We start from the raw sequence: 14,739 nt of genomic DNA, 5'->3' as shown, positions 1-14,739 counted from the left end.
AAGTGTCCCAGGGTGTTGAGTTTTGGCAAAAACTATTGATCTATATTGAAGAAATCGAAACATTCGGTGCCAACTTGTTTTTGTTGTTTTCTCGAAATTATGTAAAATAGATTCTAGACACCCGATTCTGTTTTACACGGCCATGTGAAAAAATCCCATACAATTTTTTTTGCAAACTTGCTCCATTTTGTATAATTCGTCAGGAAATCATAAAACTTTTTTACACGGATTTTAAAATTTTGAACTGAACCCATTTTTTAACACGGAACGCATCCCCCGTGTAAAAAAAAGAATCGGGTGTATGCAGTTTCCAAACAAATGATTCAAATACCTTCAATCCGATATCTCACAAAATCTATATTCAACGTTTAAACAAATGTTAAATAATAAATAACAGACATCTTACTTGTAGTACTGTATACCCAGATACTGTACTTACATCTTACAGGACACCCTAAGCGGCGACCGATCACCCATCAGTGTCTGCAAGAAAACCCGACTCTCACGTAGGACTGATTTACTCGCTCGCACGTCGCGCCGGTATAAAACTGAATGCTGAGAAGAAATCGCGCTTAATATCACCTTGATCTTGAATCGGGAACGTTGTGTCCGGTGTGTGCGAAGCGGAACAACCAACTCCATCTCGGTGAAATTGACCAGTCGCGTGAAAAATTAGGAAAACCGTTTGCAAAACGTGTGACCGGAAAGTGTTTCTGGTCGTTGTCGTTGTAAACAGTACCAGTACGTCTGGCACCGGACGGACGGCCAAAAGTGCGGGGGTGTACGAATTCGTATTCGAGTGACCTTCTTCTTTGGGGCGGTAGTGCGAAAGCCCCGCGCAGTGAACAATCAGTAAATCAATTCGTCTGGTGGAAAGTGAAGACCAGTGAAAATATGATAAGAAAACGACCGTCGGCAATGCAGCTGTTGTTGCCGTTACTGGCGTTGACCAGCGGCATGTCTCTGGCGCAAGCCATGAAAGCGGAACATAGAGGTAAGAAATATGCATCCCCGGAGTAAATGGAACTAAAGCATTGAGGCAATGTGATATGTAGTGATATCGCGGTAGCTCCGGGGGGGGAGGGCTGATCAACAAAGTGTGAGATTAGCAGCACGAGTGCCAACAACAAAGTTTTATGAGACGGGTGAAAAACTATGTGAGGAACGCAAAAAAAAATCTAAATTATGCAGTCCATAAGAGAGTACAAGTCCACGAGAGTTATGAGTAAAGTTCGTGGATAAAGAGGATGTGTTGCACAATAATGCCCGCGAGAGTATGTAAACAAGCCAAGTGTTGGGATGGTTGAGTGATTTGGAGAGGCTCAAATAGAAACAGCATGGAATATAAAGGGAAATGTCTAACAGGAGATGAAGATGGGGAAATACTCACTCACTGTTTGGGCAGCTGTTAATGGCATAGTAAACGGTTTTATGATCTGAAGTGGCCCCAAATGTTACGCAATATGTTTGACCATACAGATTAAAGTGCTAAATCATTAGGGAAAGGAAGCCAGTGGTTTCATGTGTTCGGTAATCGGAACTATTATGACACAAATTCTAATTTATGATAGTGGTAATTTATGATGGTGCCTTTTTCGTCATGGAATACTCCAATGTGGTGAAATTCTTCAGTCGGTTTGGTTGAACATTAAAATATTCAAAGAGTTCGAAATATAATTGAATCATTTAGGTATTTGAGAAACTATATTTCCATTTCTCACAATTCGTAGAAAACAACAGAAAATGTTTTGGATCTAATTGGTACCAATTTTTCCCTCCTATTTGACAGAGATCAATATTTATTTGCAAAAGTCAATGCTAGGGGCACTACATTTCAAAATGCATGGACATATGTATGAACTTTCTAAAGAAAGCAAGAAATGTCACTAGTTGACCATTTCGAACAAAAATTGATTTGGCGTGTTTTTGTCGTACTTCTGGACGAAAATGCAAAATATTTGAAACACCTAATATTGATGTAAAATGTTTTACAAACAAACAGTTCAACTGGTAACTGTTCCAATATTTTTAAATTGAACGGAAATTTTCAACTTTTAATATAGTGAAAAAAATGGCCATTCAAGTAATTATGTCAATTAATTAATTAAGGGAATAATAAAATTCTAAAATTTTAAAATGGGGAATTGATGATATCGCGAATCAATTGGTTTATTTAATAAATTTGTATTTGCTCAGAACGGGCGATGATCGATTTTAGAGAAAAATTTGATTTTGAGCGAAAATTAAAATTAGGTTTAATTATATTAAAAAATCCAAAATTGGTCAATCGTCTGAATACAATTAATCGTAAGGGGTCTGAGTCATTTGGCATAAAGTCATTTGGCATATGGTCATTTGGCATAAAGGCCATTTGGCATATTGCAACAATGCTGTTCTCACAACTGGCCCTCTACTAAAATTTCAATTTCTGTTCGCTTCATACTCGTCGCTCGCTTGTGACACCTATCCATACTGTTCTTCATTGTTGCGCTCCCTCTTACTTTGAGCTTTAGATGTTGTACTCACCGATAAATGCCAATAAATCAATAATGATTGAGTCATGTACGGTGATCAAAAAACTTTCCCAATCATTTGGCATATTGTTCATTTGGCATAACGGACATTTGGCATAATTTAGAACTTCAAGAAAAGAGTCATTTGGCATAACGGACATTTGGCATAATTTTGAGCTGTGAAAGCGAAAGGGATATTTCATGTAATGTTTAGCGTAGATAAAGTAGGTCGAGCCTGTTTCTGATAAATTTAGACTGATGGTAGACATTTTCCGGAAGAATGAAATAACAAAACGGCAGAATTGCTTCCGAGGGAGGGATCACATCCATCATTGACTGATTCTGGCCACATGCCTACTTTTAAAGTAGGGATTACATCCACCATTGCTTCAATCCGGGCATGCGCCTTAAGACTAGATCAAATCCACCATTGCCTTAATCCGGGCAAGCGCCCAACTTTAAACACTCAAGCAATACATTTGTCATAGACGAGTTACTAAAACCAATCAAGTCACATATGAGTTACTGCAACCGAATCAATCTGAATTGTTCTATTCGAGGAAGAGATCACATCTACCATTGATTTATTCCCGGCAAGCGCCTACTTATAAAGAAGGAGTCACATCCACCATTTGCCATAATCCGGGCAGGGCCTACTTTTAAAGAAGGGATCACATCTACCATTGGCACAATTCGGGCCACACGCCTACTTTTAAAGAAGGGATTACATCTACCATTGCTTCAATCCGGACAAGTGCCTACTTTTAAAGAACGAATCAAACCCTCCATTGCCATAATCCGTGCAAGCGTGCAAGAAGGGATCACATCCACCATTTACTCAATCCGGACAAGCGCCTTCTTTTAAAGAAGGAATCACATCCACCATTGTCATAATCCAGGCAAGCGCCTTCTTTTAAAGAAGGAATCACATCCACCATTGTCATAATCCGGGCAAGTGCCTACTTTTAAAGAAGGGATCATACCCTAGCAGCACACATGTTTCACATAGGTTACTGCAACTCTTATGTGACCAGGTTTAGTCACATTCAAGTTGCTGCAACCATTTTTGTCTGACTTGTGCTGCTTGGGCATCCTCCATTGCCACAATCCATGCAAGCGTCTTCTTTTGAAGAAGGGATCGCATCCACCATGACCTTAATTCGGGCAAGCGCCTACTTTTAAAGAATAGATCATATCCTCCATTGTCTTAATCCGGGCAAGCATCTACTTTTAAAGAAGGGATCACATTCTTCATTGCCATAATACGGCCACACACCTACTTTTACAGAAGGGATAACATCTACCATTGCTCTAATCCGGGCATGCGCCTACTTTTGCATTGCATTGCAAATGCATTCTTTCCATGAGAGGATAATGTCTTATAAATATTATTTGTCTTTTAAATATGGCAAAACATACTTTTGCATATAAACGATAAAGACGGATCCATAAAAAACTGGAAAACGATCCATAAATAACATCTGAATGTTCCTTAAAATGCTACCATAAATCCATAAAATAATTAAGGAGATTCCATAAAGAATAATTTTTCGATCCATAACTAAGCTAAAATTTAGCAATTAATTGGGAAATATGTTCCATTAACATGGTCAAGAAAAACAATACAATTTTTGCTATTTTCCCATGAAAATATGACAAATGATCCATAAATCTTTGGAAAATGATCCATAAAAAACTATATTTTGATCCATAAAACTTCAAATTTGCGCATTTTTTTATTGTGATGATGATCTATAATTTCAGTAATATGATCCATAATTTTAGTCATATGATCCATTATTCTGGCCGTTTGATCCATAACTTTGTTCAAATGATCCATAGTTTTGGTGATATGATCCATAAATTTTGATAAATGATCCATAGATTTTATAAAATGTGTGGATCAATTAATATAGTTTCATTGGCCTTCTTTCCAAGCATTATGGATCACATTATCAAATTATGGATCATATGACCAAAATTATGGATCATATGGCTGAAATTATGGATTTTTCAAAGTTTTATGGATCATAAAAATATTCTTTATGGAATCTCCCGAACTATTTTATGGATTTATGGTAGCGATTTATGCTACATTCAGATGTTATTTATGGATCGTTTTTCATTTTTTTCTGGATCGTTTTTCCACATTGAACGGTGCAAAGTAAGGACTGCCTTTAACTATTAAATAAATATTTAAATATATATTTCCCGTAACACGGTAGATCACTTTGACGTGGTGTGTTGCGGTTTATGATCTACCACACAGAGCCCTAGCTTATTCCTTTTGTTAGCTAGGGCAATAAGTTGTGGTAATTAAGGATTCATCGCATTTAGTCCCTGCTACCAACAGCAGTCTCAGAAATAAAACATAATTAATATTACGACAGTTGAAAGACTCGAAATCCTCTTGTTTGAGGCTAGACTGTATGCAGCGGAAACAACTTTTCAAGCAGTTAGTTACCCGGTCCCGGTCCCGGTCCTAGGCTGAACTGACTGCTGGAAAAATCGACTTAGGGGTTTAAATACGTACTAACTCTTCTTGAACTGGTGAACAATGGTAGTGAGAGGAACACACGGAAGTTCTTATTACTGAACAAATTCTCTTGCTTGAAATGGTCTTGTAGACACAGCGAAATCCCGGGTTTTCATTGTTTTACTGGTGATATTCTAGAAGCAAGACAAGGATGTGGCTAGGGCTCCGATGCATGGCCAAAAACAGTATCACTGTTCTGTTTTCTCAAGAAAGGATTGATTTCCTATTGATAAGGGGCGCGCCTTCAATGGGTTTGCTCTCTGTGAAGGGTCTAAATAGCGGGACCTTGTCATGTTGCTCTTGAGAAAACAAAACAACAACTGTATCGAAAATGATACTGCATTGCTTATCAATAGTAATGAAGTAATTCGACGTGCACTTAAACACTAAGGATACGGGTAACGCTACAATAGATCTAATAACAGGTCGCAGTGGCACACCCGAACAGGAAAAAAAAAATTTATCGACGGGTCTTATATTTACTATTCCGGGGTGTTTGCTTAGTCACCATTCAGCGAACGCAAAGAAAAGTTATGCCAAAAGACCCTTACATTTGACGCTGGTCACAATTATGCTAAATGTCCGTTATGCCAAATGACCGTTATGCCAAATGGCGTTATGTCAAATGACCCTTACATTTGACACTGGTCACAATTATGCCAAATGTCCGTTATGCCAAATGACCGTTATGCCAAATGACCGTTATGCCAAATGGCCTTTATGCCAAATGACCTTATGCCAAATGGCGTTATGCCAAAAGACTTGATGCCAAATGGCCCGCTCCCATCGTAAGCATGAGAAAATATTCGACTTACTACATTTAAAGAAAGGAAAGCATTATTGAGTGTTCCAGAAAGGGACAGATAACATAATCACATGACGGTAATCTATTGATCTAAGCGAAGAACGATAGATCACTGCATTTTACAATTTATTTATTTATTTGTTGACAATCATGCTTTGAATGCACTTTAATTGCATTGACACGATTCAAACAGTGAGTCGTTCCTATTGATTATTTTGGTCGACGAGTTCGGCGGAATTGACCACGCACTTGACTTGAATCGTGCATGGCTTTTCAAATTTGAGGCTTTTTCCAAAACTCGGAAAACATGAATCCAGTGACGTAAAGTAAATCAAAAAAAGAATAAAAATATTATTAATCTGTGGAATGTCTTCACCTCTCATAAGATGAGTTTAGTATTCCAATTAATTCCACCACATTGTAATCTTTACAGATACCATATCTCGACCTCAACTGAAAAGCTGTTTTCAATGTCACGTACTTGATTGGACTTTGGTCGTCTAGTCGTCGCATGTTAGTTTTCTTCAACTTAGTTTTTTGCATGGAAAAATATTTGAAAAAATCTAGTCTATTGATAAAATTGGCAATGGCAACAAAACCAAATGTCCATAAAGAAATTGATATTTTTATAAGAAATCCGGAAATTGTCAATAATGAAATCAGGATATGAGCAATGAATAAATATAAGTTTTCCCTAAGTAATGCAAAATTTCCATAAACAAATACCGTGCACGCACCATACTTTGCGCAGTTAAGAAAATTCAAATTTTAATCAACTCGCACAACTTACAAAAAGTAGCTATCCGCCTGAAATAGTTTCCATGCTGATGTAACAGAATGTAAAAATTTACAAAAAATACAATTTTTCGGGTAGACCGTCACTTGTCCAATTGTGCTAAGAACACGCCATTTTGATCATTTTCAATGTTTTCAGTACAAATTTCAACTAATAAAATAAAAAATCTGTCTTTTAACAGCGGCAAAATGCATGCGCTGTTATAATAACATGTATATTGTGCTGACTAGTTGTAATTATATTTCGAAATTCAATTTAAACGCATTCTATAACAAAAATAACCGCAAAATGCGCAAAGTTAGGAGCTGCGCAAAGTTAGGTGCGTGCACGGTAAAGAATTTTCCACAAAATAAAAATAAATTAGCACTTTCGAACGCAAAAGCTGCAATTATAAAAGCATTTTCCAAAAAGAAATCAAAATGTTCCATTGAATAAAACACATAAAATTTCCATTATAAAACAATATTAACAATAAAAAATTACAAAATTTTCTACAATTTTTTTTTTTCATGAAAGATGAAAAACTTTCCACTATAAAATCGTTGAAGAGCAATAAAAAAAGAAAATTTCTATACAAAAATACAGAAAAACAGTAAAATTTATTTAGTTTTTCCATGAACAATAAACGCTTTTAAATAAGCGGTCATCTATGAAAAAATGCTTAGTTTTATTACTTTTTTCTATTTTTTTTTATAGAAATTTTCATATTTTTTATTGCTCTTTATTGATTTTTTGTGGAAACTTTTAAACTGTTCAGTAGGAAAAAAATATTTTGGGGAAAGTAGCTCAGTAATTTCAGAAGAAAAGTCCAGCCCCGTACTGCTAACCGTTTTTAATTAGCTCCTAGAATTTTAGGCAAAGTTTTAGAATACTTCCCGTATGTTTCTCCTTGTAATTTTTTTCAAATACAATCCTTCGACTTATTATTTTTCATGCAACCTTTATTCGCCAATTGCATGCATCGATCCAGCGATAAAGTGGCGGCGACAGTCGCGTCGCGTGTGTTTGACCCGATCAACAATGTTGGGGAATCGACTTGCCCTTCTATACCTTCGATAACGCTCAAAGACAATTTTCTAAAAAAAATATAACACACATGCGACATTCTAGGCACAACCAGTGGCGCCGGGAGTGGGTAGGACAAGTAGGACATGTCCTACGCATGAATATTCCTGGGTGGGACAGTCAAGGCATTGTCCTACCTATGATTATGGTAAGAACATATTACCTAGGTAGCTATTTAGTTAAAATACTGTCTAGGTCTAATTTTCCAAGGCTTGAAAATTTCATCAACCGTTAGACTGTTGACAGTTTGTAGTTTTTGTATGAAGGCATCCTTTTTCAAGACCTGTGGGTTAACAAATGCGGTTCCAAAGTTATCCAGACTTTAAACCGTAATCATAGAGGTTTCTATAATCCTAAAAAAATAGTCCACTGATTGTTCTTAAACCCCCCAAGAATTACTTTTCAATTCCAAAAGTGTCTCGTAGTTTTTGTAGGTTAAACAAAAGTTATAGGAATCTGTAAATGTATTTATTTCAAATATTACAACATTTTCAGCATTTCATTATAGTCATAGTTATTCTAAATGGATTTTTGGAAATGAAATTTATGGAATCACAATCATCCCTGAGCCCACATGAAATATGGTCCGCAAGGGGTACAATCTTTTGATATTGAATCGCTAAGGTTCATGAAAAATTTTGAAAGTTAATAAACCTCAAAGAAATTAGTAATAATTGCTTGAAACCATTAAAGATTTGCAGAAATTTGATTTTATCCGTAACCTCTGCTGGAAGCTTGTAAAGTTCGAAAGAAAAAAAATCAAAAATTCCTATTTTCATGTGCATGATAACTGAGAAAATATTTTCAACAATAATTTTGGAAACATTTCTAATAAGACGAGTTTGTAGGGTTGCTTTTAAATTTGCTGCCACGTTTTTGTTCGTTTCCGCAAGAAATAAGTTCGGCTGATGTGAGGGAACTGTTCCGTTTTCAACCTCACTGAACATATATTCATCTCATCGCGAAACAAAGAAATGCGGCACCAATTTCGTCGCTTCTTCTTGCTAACATTCGTGCTCACTGCTGAAAAAATCACAAAAATAATAAACAAATCAAATACCTTTTCATTGCTTTGTTTTTCGTAGGACCAATATCGGAGCTATGAGATGAAGTCCAGGAGCCGTAACCCTATATATTTTGCATATGTACTAGAAGAAAAAAGTTTAAGTTATCTGAAGTTTGAGATTTACGAGTTTGGTGACTTTTACGTGTATTCTTATTTGAGTGCGCGAAATCGTTTGTGTAGTTTATATACGGGGATGTCTTTGGTGAAAATATGTATGACTGTGTGATAATATCAGGAAAATATGGATCAATAACGAATTGCTCACAGCGCTGGAAAAGTGTAGTGATTTTTTCGTGGACACTAGGTGTGGTCCGGAATTGGATCAATTTGGTGAGATTGTTTCAATATGTTTTTATATGATTCCAAAACTAAATACGCGCTGGATTTGAAAATCCGGAAGTTTGTTTATGGATCCATTATCCGATTGATAATGGTAGCATGAACAGGCGGGGCTTATTGCAAGTGAAAGAGATCTCGGACTGGACTGGAGTTACCAGGCAGCCTGAAATGGGTCACTGGAGCTGCAATAGAGCTAACGCCTTCTAACTCCCGGCCTAAAGTTGACTTTATTACATACAGCTTTCTTTCATAATACCACTGCCGGACAGTGGGGGTTAGATTGAAGATACACACATACACACTTCTAATAAGACGAGTTTGTACAATCCCATTGAATTCCCCCACTTAATTCTATCTTGACAGATACGTATTTCGACCTCAACAGTAAGGCCGTCTCCAGTTTCTCTTACTTGACTCGACTTGCCGACGTACGTACTTGACTCGACTCGAAGTCGAGTCAAGTACGAGACACTGAAAACGGCCTTACTGTTGAGGTCGAAATACGTTTCTGTCAAGGTACAATTAAGTGGTGGAATTCAATGGGATTGTACCAACTCGTCTTATGACAAGTGAAGACATTCCACTAAAAAGCTCAAAATAATTTTCTTAACAACACTTCTAAAGCAAAAATTAGTTTAATATTCTCCAGAAATATGCCATCTTTATGTCATGGACAGTTCTTTAGCCAATTTACAGTCAGAGTGCTGCAGTATTGCGAGAAGATTGAAAAATTCGAACCGGGGTCCGACGGTCGACTTGCGGAAAGCTGTTCCTCAAACGTCAAATCACTTGTTGCACGGTAAAAATTTTTGGTATATTTTTTCGGTGTGAATGTTGATTATTAAAATCAACGAGAATATGCAACTTTAAACGAGTGTTACATGCCGCTATATTTTTTAAACAAGTTTTATGGTACTTTAAAGGTATTTTGTCATATATTTATGTGATTCTGAAACATTTTAGATTTCTCGAATCATCTTGATATCAAGAAATATCAACACTTTTCGTACAGTGCATGCCATTTTGAAGTTTCCGACACTCAGTCTGCTTCTTCTTCTTTGCTCCGCAAAATTAGAATTTTTCTCTTTTCTCGCAATAAGCCATTTTATAGAAAGCTCAAATGACAGAAGACCAAATACTAATATTTACATTTAACAAGGAACATTTGCGAAAATGAAACGAAATGATGATGATGATGACGAAATGATGATGGTTTACATGCAAATTTACCAAAACAAAGACCGAGCCGTCCACTCAAAATTTCGATCAGCTGTTCGAATCTGTCTCATAAAATGGCTTATTAGGTTCTGCAGCATGACGTTACGAATGAATACGCGAGGAGAAGTGGATGAACGCTGTCATCAGAGGAAAAGTAGAATCACTGAAATTTAACACGGCAAGGTATAGCCAATAGAATTGAAAATAATTTTAAAAATTACAAACAGAGATTTTTTTGAAAATGATTTATTAGGCGGGATTAGAAATTCGATAAAGATTAAAAGTAGTACCATCTCCGGAATCATTCCAAGAAAAAACTTCATTGTCATTAACAATCAAATTAACATATGTATAATGTAGATAATAAAAATTCTAACCTCATGCTATAAATTATTTATAAATAAATTTTATTTTGAAATTTTGAAAATTATTTTGAAAGCTGCATTCCATACCTCGCTGTGGAATTTTTTTCATGATTCTACTTTTTCTTCTGATGACAGAATTCATTCTTCTCTTGGTCCTCGTCGAATGAACTTTTTTGACAGTTCAGTAGTACTATCCAAGATGAATACACCACTAGGTGTTCCAATCTGCCAAATTCACGATTCAGCCATCTTGGATTTTAGTATGGAAGAGCCAGCCGGTTTGTTTATGTTTTGCACCGAAAATGAATTTTCCACCCCCGCCTTCTTCTCGTCCATAAACTGGGCAGATTGAAACACCTAGCTGTGTATTCATCTTGGTACTATCTTCTGACTCCGACAAGGTTCGACTTCGTGATTGGTTGGCTGCCCCCGAGTCCAACGTGAAGGACTACTAAACTGTCATCAGTTTGAGGTTACGTGCAGACGCTACAGAAACTAATAACCGGGCGAGCAATGTGTGGGTTGCTTTTGTCGTGAATCACGATACAATGAAGTTAAATGACTAGTGCTTGACGGTTCGTCGTGCACTTGTAGTGCGCGTCGTTTCTGTCGAAAAAATCTTGATTCTAGGGTGTGTGGAGCACGCAGGGTTTGCAGGAAGAACTCTTAATAGTTAACAAACAACGAGAGAGGCAGATATCTCTACGAATCATTATAAGTCATGAAAAACAGAATTGGAAAGGCATACCCACCGAGAAGTTATAATAAAACGCTTCTTTCTCGCTTATTTTCTCATTTTCATTTTTCTTTTTCACAGCTGTATAAACAAATTGAAATGCATAATCAGAACCAGTGTCCCCGCAATTGAGGCTGTTTTTAAATAATTTATCATGGAGTATAGCTCCCGAATCGTTACCAGTTGCCATTTTTAATGAACATTGAGAATGATCGGCTGTGATCATCATTGTTTTAATTGAAAGAGCAACTGGCAACTGTGAAATGTACAATCCTGCTATTTGGAAATATAATGTTTGTCCTGAAGATCAATGAAAATTTCTCAACTTATGTGAGGATTCTGCCCGGGAGTCAAGATTTTTGATATTCAGAGTTGATTACATGTAAAATTTGCATCGATTTTTCAACACCAGAACTGTTGCCTAAATAGTCATTTCTCGTATTTATCCTACCCACGACTTGGAACGTGGATGCGCCTCTGGGCACAACACTACACTTATTTATAAGAATAACTTCACTAACATATTTATTTACTAATTTAACATTGAACTTACAAAAAAAGGATAGAATTTACCTCGCGGCGGATTTGATTTCAAGAGGCATTTCACCGAAGAATATCGTGGATGATGTATTCTGGTGGCCAGATTGGTTGGAGAAACCTTCGGATAACTGGCCTGCAGCTTCATTCTCATCAAGCTCAGAAGAATCAGAGGAAGAAAGACGGCATACATCAATTTGTGCAGTTTCGGCAAACATGGAGTTCAACGACTGGTATTTGGAGAAGTTTGCGTCGTATCCGGATCTGATCCGGAGGACATCTATTATTAATTTACACCAGGGGGAAGTTTAGGAAAACAGAATTTGTCATTGTTTAGCGTATCCAGCAAGAAAAGTTTTGTCGATAGAATGTGTGTTTTTTTCTGTGGAAGTCACCTTCCAAGGAAGAAACTGTTTCAAGGAAATCTCCACTTCGGTGATTTATCCCACATGAAATCGGAGAGCGATTGAGTAAATCCGCAGAACGGGAAGCTACCAAACATCCGATGATTCTTCCTGCTTGACACAAACTCACCAGGATGAATTTGTGAATTTGATGTCCGATGTCCGGCGATCTTTCGTCGAACGAATGCTGCAGGATGATTGGAAGAAGTGGAAAAGAGAATATCTGTTCCAGTTGCAGGGCAGGTCTAAACGTTGAAAATCGTTGAAATCAAAATCGGAGTTGGAAAACTAGTCGTCGTACGAGATGAGAATCTACCGCCTATGAAGTGGAAGATGGATCGCATTCATCCATTGCATCCTGGGGAGGACGGAATAGTGCGTGTTGTTACACTGAAAGCAGCTACGGGGTTGATGATACGATCAGCCGAAACACTCTGCCAATATCCTAGCTAGCTCACCTCCCACAAAATTTGCGCGGTTGCAAAATAATTGAAGTCGAACAATTGAATACTTCGTTGGGCCCTGCAAACATGAATCGGATTGGGTCGTTAAGACCCACTTCCCGACGGGATGGCAAAATTCACGCTGCCGAAGATTTCGCTCAGGAGCATATTAGCTCAGTTGGAGTAATATCTCCATATTGTCAATAAATCCCCGGAATACTTACTTCTGATAAATCTCCTTTATTTAAACGCTTGACAATCTAAGAGACGGCATCGATCTTCGTCCGGCGGCAGGTTTTCTCAGATGGTTTCTGCTACGTGGAAAGACTAATTGATCCCGTCACTGTTTTACTGAAAATAAAAGATGTTTTATTCTACCGTATTTGAGGATGGGGAAATTCGGACAGGGTCGTCTTACGGTGTTTCTTCTGACAATTTGATCAAGTTTATCACTGTACAAGTTTATTACAAATTAAAGAAAATTAGAACAAAATGTTCAAAGCAGTCCACAGAACGAAACATACTCCCGTCGTCAGATAAAACTAGGCAGGAAGTATATTCCATACTTTGTGTTGAACCCCACTTGGCTTGTTTAATGATAGTAGTTTGGCAAACTTCGTGCTGATCCTGACTCTTCAAGGCGACCAAAAACATTAAATTGGTTTAGCGACAATCAATGTCGTCAGCCATTTTTATGTTTTTAATATACTGCCCACAATCGCATATTTGCCCCATATGTATGGGAAATCCAGCAAAGATGGGACTGATATCCCAAGTAACAATTTCCATACTTCTTGGATTTATTCAATTCTTATTGCAGACTTATGACAGCAATCATCAAGCTAATTGCTCAGTTTTATTGGCGCTCTTATTGCTATCAATAAACCTCTCATAAATCTGCTGAAAAAAGTTTCAAACGTCAAATGTCTGTTGACCATATGAACAGATCTATGGTTGTGATAAAGAGCGTAATAAATCCAATTCTCAACGATTTAGTGGACATCCTAGATGTTGTAATGATGAATATTTTCGATTTATTTCCCTGAACTACGTTATACTGCCGGCGCGGGATGTTCAACCTTATTTTTTCACCAGCTTTGACCATAAAATTAGACGCGCACTTCCTTTCAATTGTACTGAATCGAAAAAAAACAACCTGAAAAAAATATTATTTTGTTGGCATCATCATAACTTCCACCAACAATCCATTTTGTTATTATTTTTCTGCAAAGTTTTATTTCTCTTTTTTCAGAGCAACATTTTGACAGCTGCCGCAGCCAAATTCCCTTTTTTGCGGGTGGTTTAAGAAGGGTTTCTAAATGCTCTTATAATAGGTTTATAGTGGTTATCTGGAGAGGGCCACTTGGCAATATCTTACTCTTATAGTGGTCATCAGAAGGTTGCCGTGTATTATTCGGTTTTATTGTTAGATCTTATAAATTGATCTTGAAAACCATTCCTAGAGTGGAATAAAACTTGAAATGTTACTTGGGATGTGATCATAGGCAGAATTATTTTGCAGATAGGGGAACGGTACGCCACTTCATCTCATAGCTCCTATTTCCATCCCATCAAAAACAAAGCAATGGAAAGCTATTTGGTTTGTTTATTATTTTTGTGATTTTTTTCAGCAGTGAGCATGCATGTTGACAAAAAGAAGCGACGAATTTGGTGCCCTATTTCTTTGTTCAGCGATGAGATGGATATATGTACACTGTACAGTGAGATGGAGATCGGAACAGTTCCCCTATATTGGAATTAACTCACGAGGAACATCCTGGTTAGAATTATGGGATAAGTTTCATTTCAAGCTCATACTTTGGGAGGTCAGATCTGTGAGACAAATTAGTTTAGATAAAACTGCTTTTAATTTATAATTTAGCGAATGATTCTATATATGCATTGAATAAAAAAAG

At 37.0% G+C, this 14,739-nt stretch overlaps 1 protein-coding gene across 7 annotated transcripts in view; it reads left to right on the top strand.

Annotated features, from left to right (window-relative positions):
* Window positions 1–576: 576 nt before the first annotated feature.
* LOC134210176 (uncharacterized) overlaps window positions 577–14,739 on the top strand; it is an 83,782-nt gene continuing 69,619 nt past the window's right edge. For all 7 annotated transcript variants that reach the window (XM_062686204.1, XM_062686199.1, XM_062686203.1 and 4 more), the window contains exon 1: window positions 577–994. In XM_062686204.1, coding sequence (XP_062542188.1) covers window positions 895–994 — 100 coding nt within the window. In that variant the 5' untranslated portion in view covers window positions 577–894. The remainder of the gene's footprint in view (window positions 995–14,739) is intronic.

This window comes from Armigeres subalbatus, chromosome 2 (assembly GCF_024139115.2).
Source record: "Armigeres subalbatus isolate Guangzhou_Male chromosome 2, GZ_Asu_2, whole genome shotgun sequence".
Taxonomy (NCBI): Eukaryota; Metazoa; Arthropoda; class Insecta; order Diptera; family Culicidae; genus Armigeres; species Armigeres subalbatus.
The sequence above is the reverse complement of the archived record's forward strand: the minus strand, read 5'-3'. Positions and strand labels throughout refer to the sequence as shown.